At 42.0% G+C, this 15818-nt stretch overlaps 1 protein-coding gene across 3 annotated transcripts in view; it reads left to right on the top strand.

Moving 5' to 3' along the window:
* Positions 1-15585, top strand: part of LOC124048587 (methyl-CpG-binding domain protein 5-like) — a 41582-nt gene extending 25997 nt beyond the window's left edge. For 2 of the 3 annotated variants that reach the window (XM_046369530.1, XM_046369539.1), the window contains 8 exons: positions 707-809; positions 1007-1187; positions 1980-4151; positions 7879-8114; positions 8270-9289; positions 10313-10389; positions 12618-12693; positions 12863-15585. In XM_046369530.1, coding sequence (XP_046225486.1) covers positions 707-809; positions 1007-1187; positions 1980-4151; positions 7879-8114; positions 8270-9289; positions 10313-10389; positions 12618-12693; positions 12863-12925 — 3928 coding nt within the window. In that variant the 3' untranslated portion in view covers positions 12926-15585. The remainder of the gene's footprint in view (positions 1-706; positions 810-1006; positions 1188-1979; positions 4152-7878; positions 8115-8269; positions 9290-10312; positions 10390-12617; positions 12694-12862) is intronic. The other variant, XR_006841257.1, reaches the window with a different exon arrangement.
* Positions 15586-15818: the final 233 nt, after the last annotated feature.

The following is a 15818-nucleotide window of genomic DNA, read 5'->3' as shown; positions in this document are numbered from 1 at the left end:
ATGATGGTTATTATCAATATTGTCTGTCCATGAGCTGTAGTGAAGAGAAGCATTTCAATACCAGGGCCAGTCGAGCATAATACCTTCCAGAATCCAATATTGCCACCCTCCCTCCCTCTTCATCTGCCCTTTCTGGTGGGCAGATCTGGGCTACATGGCCTTGAGGGGAAGCATGTTTGAGAACAGTGACTGTATTATACAGAGAAAATTGTGTCCTCTGAAAAACTGTGAAACGCTGTCGGGATCTGTGTTTTATGGCACCATAATTCTCCACGCGTCAGCCACTTTTCACTCCCTTACTTTCATTAAGATCTTTTTTTTTTTGGTGTGACGCTTGTAAAAAAAAAAAAGACTAAATAAATAAATAAAATTCTCCGGAAACAAGCCTTTTAAGCTGATGACACTCTTGTCATTGTGAGGTGAGCCGTTGTCATGGCAATGTGGCCCTCCCATATTTTGTGAGCTTTGCTTCTTTTGCTGTGCCTGATTTACTTTATCCAGGCCATTTTGATATAATTGAATGTGTATGGATGTGTCCCATATGGTACCCTATTCCCTGTATAGTGCCTACTTTTGACCAGAACCACTTTAGGGAATAGGGGGCAATTTCTGATGCAGACTGTCTTTATGTAGCTACTGTATGGTTGTGCTACTGTATGCCGTTAACGTTGGTCAGTCACACAACTTCTCTTCTTCCACTTTCCAGTCCCAGTGGCTCTGTGTTAGCCTGTCTGGAGCAGGTGAAGAGCTACCTGCTGACTGATGGCACCTGCAAGTGTGGCCTGGAGTGCCCTCTCACCATTCACAAGGTGAGCCAGCCAGGAGATGTTTGTGGGTGTGTGATGGGGCTACTCCTGGTAGCTGGGTCATAAAGTTCAAGGGAAAACGCACTGCGCATGCTACTGAACACTAACACACTTCTAACTGTAGCCAGGGTTGGAGAAGAGAGGTGACACGTATGTTATAGGAGTAGCCACTTACACATGCTAACATCTCCCCCCCTCAGATATTCAGCTTTGACCCCGGGGCGGCGGTCAAGCATAGGATGGCTGAGGATGCACGAGCCGATGCCGATTTCACCAAGCTGTGTATCCACAAGAGGAAGATCATTGCCACGGCGACACTGCACAGGAACATGGAGTCACTGCACCCCTCGCTGGCTCTGGCTAGTCACGGTAGTGGCACTGGTATGTGGAAGTTGTTTCTCAATTTGAGAGGCAAGCTTGCCCCCTGATCCTCTGTAGCTCAGTTGGTAAAGCATGACTCTTGCAATGCCACGATAGTGGGTTTGATTCCCGGGGCCAGCAATACGTGAAATGTATGCACGCATGTCTAAGTCACTTTGGATAAAAGCATCTGCTAAATGGTTGTTATTATTATTATTTATATTATAACAATCCAACCATTCATATAGCTTATTGGTTGATAATGAAGTTCAATATCTTACAGCATTTGATTGCCATTCAATTGGTTTTACCCTCCAGTGGGGTGTCACTAGATATGATGACGTGAGCATCTGTGCATTCTCAGCAAGTTTTGTTCCGATTTTCCATATGCCATGGAGAAATTAAAATGAAAGACCATATCTTTATGACAGATTGAGATCAGCTCTGTCAGAAATGCTCTGTTCCGTGCAGCATATTTTTTTTATAGCTGCTGTGCTGCATTGTGCCCTGTCAGCATTGTGTTATAAAAGAGAAGCAAAAATGTGACACTGTCTGAACATGCATACACACATCAGCCAGATTATATTTCCATAATGTTCAGTCTGCTTATCTGCTGTTATCTAACTGTTTGCTGTAAATATAAGGTGTCTGTTGTCAATTAAGCACTGTTTGTGTAGTTGCAAGTTCAGAATGGAAAATGCTGAGTGAGTCACTCAGAATCATCTCAATTTTGATCTGTAATATCAACGTGACAAAACTAAGATGACTACTAACTGAGATTACTAATATGAACAATATTACTCTGCTTTGTAGGTTCGGCGACGGTGGGTCCTATGAGTCATCCAGCAATAAAGAACAATATGTACGATGGTCCACCCAACAAGTTGACAATACCTGGTCAACGGTACTATAACCATGAACTGGGTTCTCCTCAGAGAGATCCGTACTCTGGTTACAGCGGAACAAGACTGGGGGGAAGTGATCGCTGTAGCCAACAGCGGTCTCCCTATCGTATCCGCCACAGTGTCCTGCTCAGCCCCTCCTCCTCCACCTCATGTGGCTCGCAGCATTATGGTGATGGGACTCCCTCCCCAAGGACTGAACTTCTGGGGAGTCCTGAGCCCAACATGCTTGGTTTTCATGGAGCTTGCAGCCCAGGCACTGCCCTTATGAACGGGGATCGTTTTACACCTCTCTCACCACCTAGTGTTCTGCTCCACGGCTCGCCTTCGGCCACCCAGCCTTCGTGTGCCATAGCAGGAAGGACTAATGTACCTGTCAATGCCAAAAGTCCCAATATGCAGAAGCCCTTCTACAGCTTCCCCCACAACAACTTTCAACATAAGCTCCAGCCTGCATGCCATCCACACCCACAGTCGCACTTGTCCCTGTCTCAGCTCCCTCCCTCCTCTGAGATGGACCCTCTTGGTATCCTGGACCCCATTCCAAGCAAGGCTCCAAGCCAGGGTCCCTTAGTGTCAAATGTATCTGGCCTCCAACACAGTGCCCATTCTCAGGTACCACCAATGAATGTAAACATCCCCCCTACCAGTGTCCCTTTGCCCAGCAACCTGCCTTTACCAACTGGGAAGTCTGGACATGTTGGGCATGGCCAGAGGGTCCAGCACCACCCTACCCCTTCATCGGTCTCGTCCTCGCCTATTGTGTCCCCGGTACATATGGCTGGGCCTGTCCTTACCAGGATGGAGGAGTCACCCCACCGTTCACGTTGCTCCTCCGGATCTTCTGAACATGGGAGCTTCGCTCACCCCACGGGGCTCCAGGTTCCTTGTGGGGGTTCAAAGCCACTTCCCCGGTCCCCTCGGGCCTCCTTGGGTTCCCCTCGACCTGCAATGCCGCCAAGTTCATATAAGATGGACAAACTCCATCACTTGAACGATAACCCCAACTACCTGCCAGGGGGGATGAAAAGTAGTCTAAGCAGGCATTCCAACTCCATGTGCCCTCCAGCTCCTGGTTCTGATAGTGTCCTTCAAAGGAATCATTCGGTAGGAATGCCCCTTAACAAGATGCTAGATCAGCAGAATCCTGCTTCCTTCCCAGCCAGCAGTCTTCTGTCAGCCGCAGCCAAAGCACAGCTAGTGAATCAAAACAAACATCCCGACAGCGCAGCGGCTGCAGGCGCAGAGGCTCACAGTGGCAGCGGTTTGGGACACCCAGGACTGGTTGGTGGAGGCAGAGGTGGGAACCTAGATGGACACAGCACTTTAAACCAGCGATATCTACCTAATCCTGGGCCGTTGGCGAGCGAGGTTCAAACCGGAAGAGCGGCATTAAGAGACAAACTTATGGGTATGGCTCAGCAGAGGGAGGCGAATCGCAAGCGGAAACTGTCCAATGATGTCAGCGATGGTGGCGTCAACAATGACAGGGCTTTCGACGTGCTCAAACATCCAATGGGTGGCTCAGGATCAAGTTCGGCTAGCTTTCCAGAGCCTTTGAGGAGAATGTTTCAGCAGGGTAGCCTGCCCCCAAACACCTCCATGGCCCAGCTACTCCAGTCCATGAGCCACCAGAGTGTCCATAATGGGCCAAGCCACGTGGGCCACAGCCCAGCCCGATCCAGCAAATCTCCCTTCTTGGAGGAATCTTTGCCTCATATGTCAGCTTTACAGCAGAGCTTGCGGGGGCCTCAGCTCCAGGGCAGAGCGTTGGTCCCTTTCTTCCAGAACATGAACAACGAAGGTCAGATTTCAGGCCAAGCTCTAAACACGGAGCAGTTTAACGGGCCAATAAACGTAATGCAGGATCCCGCCTTAGCTGGGAACGTTGGGGTGCTGGGTTACGGTGGTAGACAACATGCAGCCATGGGGTCAATGCAGGACAACCCAAACTCTCACCAGCAGCAGCAGTTTGGACATTATCAGAAACCATCCCAGGTGCAAGGCAACCCCCACTTCAGAGGCAGGGCAGAATTGCCTCCCATGATGTCCAATGGCGGTGTCCAAGCACTCTCTAAATCAGGTAAGCAGCTGTTTCTTGATTTTGTTGACTTTTTTGTCCTCTTATCCTAAGTGTGTAGCAAAATCATAGATTTATATGATGTTTTAAGTCAATAGTTTCTACCTACACGTTTTCGTGGTTAAGCGAAGGACAGTAATTTATTGTGCACCCTTATGGAGAACTGGTATAGTTTTTGTTCTAGTGTTGCAAATCATTCGTTATACAATACCGTTCAAAAGTTTGGTGTCACTTAGAAATGTCCTTGTTTTTGAAAGAAAAGCATGGTTTTTTGTCCATTAAAATAACATCAAATTGATCAGAAATACAGTGTAGACATTGTTAATGTTGTAAATGACTATTGTAGCTGGAAACAGCAGATTGGTGTTTTGCGGGTACTATTTAATGAAGCTGCCAGTTGAAGACTTGTGAGGCATCTGTTTCTCAAACTAGACACTAATGTACTTGTCCTTCTGCTCAGTTGTGCATCGGGGCCTCCCACTCCTCTTTATATTCTGGTTAGAGCCAGTTTGTGCTGTTCTGTGAAGGGTGTAGGATACAGCATTGTACGAGATCTTCAGGTTCTTGGCAATTTCTCGCATGGAATAGCCTTCATTTCTCAGAACAAGAATAGACTGACAAGTTTCAGGAGAAAGTTCTTTGTTTCTTGCCATTTTGAGCCTGTTATCGAACCCACAAATGCTGATACACCAGATACTCAACTAGTCTAAAGAAGGCCAGTTTTATTGCTTATTTAATTAGGACAACAGTTTTTAGCTGTGATAACATAATTGCAAAAGGGTTTTCTAATGATCAGTTAGCCTTTTAAAATGATAAACTTGGATTCGCTAACACAACGTGCCTTTGGAACACAGGAGTGATGGTTGCTGATAATGGGCCTCTGTACGCCTATGTAGATATTCCATTAAAAAATCTGCCGTTTCCAGCTACAGTAGTAATTTACAACACTAATAATGTCTACCCTGTATTTATGATCAATTTTATGTTATTTTAATTTACAAAAAAAAACAGGACTTTTCTAATTGACCCCAAACTTTTTTAACCTAGTGTACATTAGCCTACTTTATTACAATGATCACAAAAAAACAACTACTTTATATTATTTTTGTATAACTCTTTGTCCTTTTCATTCAGTTCAATCTCATTTTGTTGACGTCTTTGTCACTCAACATTGAGCTGACTGCAAAACATTTTCTGCTGCACAGCCAAATAAAAGTGAAGTATTTTAAGCCTGTGCAAGACCTCTTTTTAAAGGCAAACATTTTGTAAAAGCAGGCAGATAAAACATTTCTGATGTTTTTCAACTTGTATTTCTCACATCAGGCCTTATTGTTTGTGCTTTTTTTGTTTGTTTTGGCTCTAATTTCTTTAACCCATTTTCAGCTCAACTAAGTCATCTTTTCAGCAATGCTTTGACCTGAAACCCAACTCTCACATCTTGGCTATTATGATCAAGTGTGTTTCTCATTGTATGAAATGATAGAAGACCAAACAACAATAACAATGACTCACCAAGTTAGATCAAGTATTCTGCTAGAAGTTGTTCTACTGTAAACAATAGGCCTAGTTTCTATCTGTGTCATTGTAATCAGCCTTTAAACAGTGAGTGGAGAGACCTCAGTGTTGTGGAATGCACTTCCTTGCTATGTCCTCTGTGGTCTGCAGCCAGGCCTCTGCATTGCTACGGGTGACAGTCTGTGACTGAGAGCCCAAGAAGCGCCACTAGCCACGCGTCACTGGTTCGTGTATCAGACGGCTGTGTGCGTCCTCTTGGCTAATGTCTGTGTCCTGGAGCTAGCCTCTAGTAACCTACAGTCCTGCTCTTAGAGAGCGAAGGATGGGCGAGAGGGTCATGGAAAATGAGAACAGTGGTTCTAGTAAACAAGTAATGTAATATTTAATCTGAATGACTGAGATTGGGATTTGATCTTAATTAGAGCTGGGCGATATGGACATCCATATGGTTATAGATTGCCTGAGTTGATGCCATAATGATAAACCAAAGGATAAGTTTATAACAATGTGAACCATCACTGTTTATTATTATTATTATTATTCTTTGAACTACTACTAGTTTGAGGGTTGTAGCCATCAATTGTCTCTTTAACAATCACCTTATGTTAGAGAACTTATTTCAATCTTCACATTTCTCTAGTATAGGCTACCTATTGCAATGATCGGTATGGTAGGTGTCGGATCATTTTTGGTGTATCATCCCAGCTCTAATCTTAATGATTGTAGGTAGATGAGTAGGATACCAGCTCTGCCACCATATACTTATTGTCTCTGTCATTTTATTCTGAAGTGATACGTAGTAAGTAAAGGTTAGTTATGGCATTTAGTATTGACACATTCTCTTAGCCCTAGTCTGATTTTAAATGGCGTACAGTGCACTCCTGGTGTAATGCAACAGCTTGGGATTGTTGTGAATGCAGATAGCAGGCGGTGGCATGAGGAAATGAAGAATTTGAATTGGGACTCGTGAGAAGCACTCCCCTTGAAGGGAAATTTCATTTCCTTTTGATGTGCAATTATCAGGAGTCGAATGTATCTAGACCGATGAACCCTTTTTAGCGTAAGCTAATTACAGTAGGTGGAATCTTGTATTTTATACACTTTCATAGTAGTGTCTAGTCACTAGCTATCTGCCAAAGAGTAGGGAGCACTTTCACCTGGACAAGCCAATGCCCTTACAGTGAGAGATGTGCCACACATCCATAAACATGGATGCATTTCTGTTTCGATACAGGAGCTCCACACATATGATCACATTCACTTCCTGTCCAAGCTCTGTGGATTCAGCAAATGTCCTCCGAAACCGTCAAAGTTAGCGGATCATGGTGGCTACTGGCTACTTTGTTGAGGTTTGTCATCTGTTTTTGTTAAATGAACCTTTTTTATTTCAATAGCAATAGACTCCTAATGTTGTCACTGACTGCTATTGTTGACTACTTCTCCTGTTCTACACCATACCCTTGCTGACAGTTTTGAGGTAATGTATGGATATCCATCTAGGCATATGGCTCGAGTTCTAGAAGTGTACGTTCAAATTTTATATCCTGATTTCATTTAAGAGTCAGTGGCCATCTTATCTAAAACACCTATATTTGGTCTGAAGTCAGTGTGTAGTCAGGAAAAGCCCAAATGAACCCCAGTTGACCCCTTTGGTTTTCATCTCAACAACATTGTTTTCTTTTCACACTTGTCTTGTCGGTTTCCTTTTTCTTTCGTATTTGTTCAATCAAGTCCTCAAAAAATCAAGGGGAGTAAATGGGAGTACATTTTGGGCTTGTTTTTACGACCACACTACTCTCTTTTACTGTCTCTTTGTATTTAAACACATCCTCTTCCAATTACCACAGGTAATTGTCTTATTTGGAGTAATTGTGCTATTCCCAAGTGACCCCCCTTTCACTACTTCCTCTCAGAGAATCCCCTGCTTTTTGTGATCGTCACAGAGTCACAGTCTGTTAGGTCTCCAGTTGTTGTCTGTAGTTTGCCAAGTTTCAAGACTTCAGTGTTTGCTTATCTTGGAAAAGCCTCAGTTAGCTTGGAGCGGTGTTGACCTCATGATCAGATCTCCCTAGACTCTCCCTTCCTCACTTCAATCATGATCAGATCTCCCTCTACACACCTAATCCCTCACTTCACTCCTCATTCTCCCAACTTTCTCACCCCTCTTCTGTTTCTTTGTAATCTCTCACACCTCTCTCTCTCCCTCCCTGTACAGTTGAGGTCAGTAGTTCTCTGAGCTGTGAGCTGAGGCAGGCCCAAGAGGAGAGTCTCCAGTCTCTCATCAGGAGCAGCCAAGCCAATACACAGCAACAGCTTGTTCAGGGTCTGGGTCGTCACTCCATACAGAGCCAGCAGCTCCACAAGTTCCAGAGCCAGGGCTCCCATCCTGTTGCCCCTCTCCCTGGTGGTGCTGCCTCCAACCCCATGAACAGCCTCCTTCAGAGATTCCAGGTCAGGCTGATGTGTTCAAGCTGATGTGTTCCTGGTCTGTTTCAGCCTTATTTTCTCTTACTTTCTGTGTATTTGGATTAGTGTTGTATTTTTAAGGATGATTATTGTTGATTACTGTCAACATAACAGCCATTCTCCCTCTCTTTTTGTTACAGGGAGGTTTGCCTGAGAGGATTCCACAGCCCAACAGAGCTATGATGAGTCGACCGGGGATTATGTCCATGTCCCAACCCAGTGCCCCTTGCCTCCAGGAGAGTCATCGAGAATACCAGTCTCCCCAGGGCCTTCACAGTGGTGGGGGAGAAGTTATTGATCCTATCCACAGGGAAGCGATGGGCATGGCCAGCAAGAGCACGTCTAATGTCATTACATCAGCGGGTGGTAGCAGTTCCATCGCTGCTACTGTTGTCTGCGAGCCTGTTGACCTGTCCCATGCGGTCAACTCTGTCATCCATACCGGCCCCCTCCGCTCATATCGGGAGCCAGTGCCGGAGCACCGACACCATCCCAAGATGGGCCGGCCCCGCAAGAAGACCCCTGAACGGAACAACATCTTCTCCCCCGTTGCCATGGAATCTCCTACAAGATTCCATTCGCCTCGACGTGGAGCCCAGAGAAGACAATGGGACGGAGAGGTGGCGGGCAAGGAGCAGGCTGATCTGTGGCGTGATGACGAGCCCCTCCAACAGCTTTCCTTAGCCCAGGGCAGAAACGGCACCTACCCAGAAAGGCCCAAAGGTCAGGCCCACTTAGGCCCCCAGGATCAAACACCACTGCAAGTCCCCAGTGGTATGTATGCCCATATGAACGGCAACGGTAGGGTTCACACCTCGGGAAGACCCAGACACCCCAGCCTGTCCCCACCAGAGGGCCACTTCACCAAGGACTCCAGCCTCTTCAACGGACATCTGAACGGCCAACTCAACGGGCACTGCTACAACAGGTATTACAATGGGCACCTGAACGGGAGCCTGAGCGGCGAGGAGGACCTGAGGCCTGGGGACTCGCCCTCCTCCAGTGAGGGGCTCCAGCTCCACCACAGGCCAAGAACTCAGACCCACTACCCGGGAGAGCTGCTCTGGGGCCAGGGCAAAGGCTTCCCTCCATGGCCAGGCAAGATGGGGAGCGAGGGGCACATGTACTCCCTTGGGATGGTGAACAGCATACAGGGCAAAGTGAGATTATTGTATTGTCAGTGTTGTGTGATTATGATTGGTCACGTGACTACAGCACATAAGGAAGTGGAGGTCTCCGCCACAATTCCAACCTCAGTTTCAACACAATTTTACATTACACTTTTGCTGCTACTACTGTTGTGCACCATACCTTTTGATAATGCTTTGTATAAGAGAGGAGTAATGTGCAGACATTAGGCATGGCATGTCCCTGAAGGATATTATATTCTTCACAAGGAGCATGGCAGGGAAAGAGAACAACTCAGGTGTTCTGCATTCAAAAACTATTTCTGCTCTGTGGCACTGCCAACGGCCTCAGAGATGCCAAAGAATTAGTCGTTTCACCCCCATTTTCACTTCTGTCGACATCCATTGCTTGAATTGATTTACAGCCTATTGTGCCTATTATTATTATTATTATTATTATCAAAACTACTGTCCAGGATCTTCGATTTGGGATTTGGGGAATCTGCTTTTATATTTTTAATGTGACACGTTAATTTAGGCTAACATTTGGACTAGGTGTTATTTCAGTTTGGTTTCTTGCCTAGTTTGACCTTACATATAATATGCAGTGGTGGATGCATTTGCCACACCCATCCTTTTTATAGGCCTGTGTGTGGACAGCTATTTGAATAAATCTGACCCCCTTGTGTTGAGTAAAACAGAAATTGAAAGCAGTTTGGAAGGGTAGGAGAAAATGCTGCCTCTTTTTTTTTTTTTTTAGAAAACTGTTGAATTCTCTGTCGTGTGTTTAATTAAGGAAGCTTGCCAGTTAGTCAAAAGACAATGAGGCTTTATTGAAGTTGAATTGTTGTGATTATTGAGTGTTAAATGAAGTCATTGCTTAGACACGAGTCATTCTGCAAACTCATTTAGAACTCCTGTCCTGTGAACAGGGTAATGTTCTTTTGGTTTCACTTGGCTGCCTTAACACTCTCATGCAGATGATCCTTTGGTAAAGTTTTTGGTTTAATTCTCCCGGTCAGTGTTTTGGTAATGTTGTTTTCTACTTGCCCTCAGGTAGAGTCAGAAAATTTCCAGAGGACACTAACAGCGGATCTGGAGACCCTACACAAAGCAAACAAAATAACTAGAAAGTAAGTTACTTACCCTAATCAGTGGTTCTCAACTGGTTTTGTCCCTGGATGCAAATTGAACCAGGTTGTCTGTCACACTCCAATATTCACATTGCTATTATTTGTTTATCCAAAATGCCAAAAATCTGGACAACTAGGTTTAATGCATTGTTGATAGTAAAATGCACCAATTTACATAATGAGAACAACAGTCCCACCTTTTCATTATCAATAATTGCAATTTCCCATATTCTTGATGAAGAATGTCAAGCTCACTAGTTTGAGACCACAAAATCAACCAAATCCACTAAATAGCGCTGCTAATAAATGTTGAAAATACTGTGATTTAAGAAAATATGTCCAGAGGTGAGATCATTTAAAAAAAATATATATACGTTTATTCTTATTTCTACACACTTTCTACCTGGTTTTAATTGTTTAAGTTCAGACTGGAGTATATTTCATTAAAAAAATATATACAGTACCAGTCAAAAGTTGACACAGCTACTTATTCAAGGGTTTGTCTTTATTTTTTACTATTTTCTACATTGTAGATTTATAGTGAAGACTTAAACTATGAAATAACACATATGGAATCATGTAGTAATGAAAAAGTGTTAAACAAATCAAAATATATTTTATATTTGAGGTTCTTCAAAGTAGCCACCCTTTGCCTCTGACAGCTTTGCATACTCTTGGCATTCTCTCAACCAGCTTCATGAGGTAGTCACCTGGAATGCATATGAATTAACAGGTGTGGCTTAAGTTAATTTGTGGAATTTCTTTCCTCCTTAATGCGTTTGAGCCTATCAGTTATGTTGTGACAAGGTAGGGGTGGTATATAGAAGATGGCCCTATTTGGTAAAAGACCAAGTCCATATTATGGCAAGAACAGCTCAAATAAGCAAAGAGAAACAACAGTCCAGCATTACTTTAAGACATGAAGGTCAGTCAATCTGGAAAATTTTAAGAACTTTGAACGTTTCTTCAAGTGCAGTCACAAAAACCATGAAGCGCTATGATGAACCTGGATCTCATGAGGATTGCCACAGGAAAGGAAGACCCAGAGTTGCCTCTCCTGCAGAGGATAAGTTCATTAATTACCAGCCTCAGAAATCTGCATTTAACTGCACCTCAGATTGAGGTGTTCACGTAACAGACACATCTCAACATCGACTGTTCAGAGGAGACTGCGTGAATCAGGCCTTCGTAGTCGAATTGCTGCAAAGCAACCACTACTAAAGGACACCAATAAGAAGAGACTTGCTTGGGACAAGAAACACAAGCAATGAACATTAGACCGGTGGAAATCTGTGCTTTGGTCTGATTAGTCCACATTTTTATTTTTGTTTCCAACCACCCTGTGTCTTTGTGAGATGCAGAGTAGGTGAACGGATGATCTCTGCATGTGTGGTTCCTACTGTGAAGCATGGAGGTGTGGTGGTGCTTTGCTGTTGACACTGTCAGTGGTTTATTTAGAATTAAAAGGCACACTTAACCAGCATGTCTACCACAACATTCTGCAGCGATCTGCCATCCCATCTGGTTTGCGCTTAGTCCCACTATCATTTGTTTTTCAACAGGACAATGACCCAAAATACCCCTCCAGGCTGTGTAAGAGCTATTTGGCCAAGAAGGAGAGTGATGGAGTACTGCATCAGATGACCTGGCCTCCACAATCACCTGACCTCAACCCAATTGAGATGGTTTGGGATGAGTTTGACAGCAGAGTGAAGGAAAAGCTGCCAACAAGTGCTCAGCATATTTGGGAACTCCTTCAAGACTGTTGTTAAAGCATTTCAGGTGACTACCTCTTGAAGCTGGTTGAAAGAATGCAAAGCTGTCATCAAGGCAAAGGTGAAGAAGAAGAATCTCAAATATATTTATATTTGATTTAATTTTTTTATTTGTTTAATTTCATAGTTTTGATGTAGAAAATAGTACAAATAACTCTTGAATGTTTATGTGCGTCCGGAAGTTTGACTGGATATAGATAGATAGAAATAGAACTAGGGGGTGGCAGGTAGCCTAGTGGTTAGAGCATTGGGCCAGTAACCAAAAGGTTGCTAGATCGAATCCCCGAGCTGACAAGGTAAAAATCTGTTCTGCCCCTGAACAAGGCACTGTTCCTAGGCCGTCGTTGTAAATAGGAATTTGCCTAGTTAAATAAATAAAAATATATAGATGTATAAAATCTGTTCCTGTAGTTTTTATCAGATACAGTAATACAAATGTTGTCTTTCTTACAGTGGAGGAAAACGGAATAACAACCTAGAAGCTGCTATACAGGAGGCTATGAGCGAGCTGGATAAGATGACAGGCAATGTGAGTACTCTGACGTCTAAACATCATGGGTAGATTCATAGTATTTGGTTATGTGTACTGTATATACACACCTCTCTCTAGACATGACCTTCGGGTGTCCAAATGTGTGTGAGTCTACAGTCTAAAGATGGTGTTCCATTTTTATTTCCTAATTTCTTTGGCACACCAGATGTCACAGAGAGAACGACAAGTCAAGACCCCTAAACCCAAGAGGAGGAAGATCTCCAGATGACAGTGAATGTGTGGATCCGTTACTTCAGTGGCCTTCTGAGTAGCGGTCCATCTAGCCAATGGGTTTCATTGTAGCCGATGTGGAACCGCTAGCTAGTTAGCTGTGTGCGCATTAGACGCGACCATTGTCCACTCTGTTAAATCAACTTGGTACTTAGTCCAGCTGGATTGGTGCTACAATTAGTCAACACCCCTTGCACCTTGACCACCACCAAGACACTGACAGTGAAATAAGTACAAGAAAGGATGGAGGAACCTAGCTGCAAAATAATCGCTATGATATATCCACTGCTAGCTTGTCCTTATATAGAATCTCATTCTTTTCCATATGAGGAAATTGTTGGTACAAATATTTCTGATGCATTTTAGATGTGCAATAGACAAAGGAAAACAGTACATTATATTCAGTGATTTAATTGTGTATATTGTTCAGTATTATCATAGATGAGTCGATCTAATGCTCATTTTCTAATGTACATGTCTATCTTCTATGTTTTTATTTTGCACAAAACAGTGCGGCCAGATATTTCTTTTTTCAAAAGAAAAGCAGCATAAAGGCATTTTTCTACAGATCTATTGAAACATGCTGTTAAGCATCAAACCCCGCAGAAGGGTTAGGAACATTTGAACTTCAACAGACACTATTTTCAGGAAGATTGTTCTTCTCTTACTGGAAAGGCATACAGAGTCCCAAGAAAAGTAAACTGGAAGATTTGAAGATAGACACTGTGGGTCTATCTGAACATAGACGTGCAAATACTTTCTCTTATGTTTTTATCCAAGAAAAGAAAAAGCCATCAAGGGAAGGAGTCTAAAAAAATGCCTCTTAAGTTAAATTATATTTACTCCCAAAGTAAAATGTATTTTCTCTGAATATTTTTGATACAGATTTTCTGTGTTATATCTGCCAAATGACTTTAATTGTGAGTGTTTTGTGTTCATTAAAAAAAAGGGTAAGTTATTGTAAAGTATAAACAAATTTGTTGTATACATGCATTCTGAAACTTAAGTATTCAATATTAACAGTTGTAATATATGGTTCTGTCACTAGTGTTTAATTTACAATTAAGTTAATATTTAAATGGTGCAAATCATGTAATTTGAGCATTGGTCTTTTGTGTTGTTTTGTTGTTTTTTTTACACCCTTGAATGTGTCATTTTCAAGTGTCAAAATGCCTTATTGGATGAACTGCACATTTCCAGTTCAGAAGAGATCAGTATTATACGCGTTGGTTTCGTTTGCTCTGAAAAGCAAGTTTAAACTACCCAAGACAGTATGAGAGTGAACATTGATTTGAGCCTTATATCCAATGCTATAACCCCCAGCTGCCAAAGCTATGCCCCATCACAGGTTGGGACTTTTTTTAGTTTATATTATTTACCTTTTTAATACTCTATTGAATAGGTGGCCTTAATTTAGTTGATTTACATTGTTTGTGTTGCTTTTGTACTTTATTATTTATTTATGAATCCCATATTTATTTGTAGATTTGTTACATTGCATTAAAATGGTTACTTAGCAATAATACTAAGAGTTGTACACTCTGAAAAGCCTTTATGGTGTTATATTTTTCTCTTAACAAATTAACAGCCTATATATGGATAAATATTCAGTCAGTGGTTTTTAAATATGGATTTATATATTTGTGTTTATTTATGAAGTGTAATTTCTTTGGATGCTTGTATGTGCATATAGTGTTGTTTTTTTTATTACTCATGTCAAAACTGAGTGTATATTCCCATGGCCTGAAGACATTTATCAATGTTTATATTAAATGAGTGAACTTTAATTTTCTGTACTTTATACCCTGACTCAGGAGGGGAACCTTCTGATTTGATCAGTCTTGGGTAAATCTGAAATTGTAAAACTGAAAAGTTATTGATAAGGTTTGTCCAAAAATGTTGTATTTAAAATACAATATCAAGTCATATGTATTTAATTCTAACAGAACAACAGGGCATCCTAAAATGTAATCGCTAGGTGACCAAGTGTTAATAAGAGTGTCATCAACATTATATTAATCTTGTTTAGAATGATTTAATTTAGCAGTTCATGGACTAAGTAAATCATGTTAACTGTTTTCCATTTCAAAATAGTAGGCCTATTTATCATTGAAGTATCATGAGTTACATTTCATAACAATTATGTAGGTCTTCCATTTTCAACTTTGTGTCTACTGCAATGATCTTGAGTGATTGTTTATATGGAATAAATGTTTTGCCATCTTGTTAAAAAAAACAAAAAAACAGTTTGAATTAGCTTTTTATTGACTTTTTTTCCATGTCATTTTGTGATCTTTATTTCAGGACGTACGGTACAAGCTGAGTAGCCCACATTGGTTTTATGATGTGAAAATATTTTTATTTTAAGTCATTTGGCATTTTAACAGTCACATAATGTGGCACCAACATTTAAGTATATTTTGTACTTGGGGTTCTTATAGTTTTTAATATCTTTCTGCATACATAACAGCTGTAGCATCTCCCCTTTCTGCTGCTCCAGCAGAAATGTTTCACATTTTAAAAAGTGTGCCTGAAATTACAGGCAGTGGAAAGTGGCTATTATGCTTCGTTCAAAATCTTTCCATTGTGTTTGTTCCATAGGGATGTACAAATTTGACAAAGTATTGCATTAATTTTGCAATAAAATTATGTATTCTATCAACTGTGGTTTGTGATTTGTATAATCTCTTCCAGTCCTTTTATCAAAGTTTCCCCTTAAAGCAACTAACTACAACACACCTAACCTAATTCACTTCAAATCCAAACACATCTGTATTTTACATTGTCAGTGTAAATTGTATATTCAAGGACACTTAAGTGATCTGTAAATTGTTCAACTACCCTCTTTGCAACTTTTTAAATGATTGGCAGAAATGTTATTGAGCATACTG

This window comes from Oncorhynchus gorbuscha, linkage group LG01 (assembly GCF_021184085.1).
Source record: "Oncorhynchus gorbuscha isolate QuinsamMale2020 ecotype Even-year linkage group LG01, OgorEven_v1.0, whole genome shotgun sequence".
NCBI classification, from domain to species: Eukaryota; Metazoa; Chordata; class Actinopteri; order Salmoniformes; family Salmonidae; genus Oncorhynchus; species Oncorhynchus gorbuscha.
This window is presented reverse-complemented; position numbering and strand designations above follow the sequence as displayed.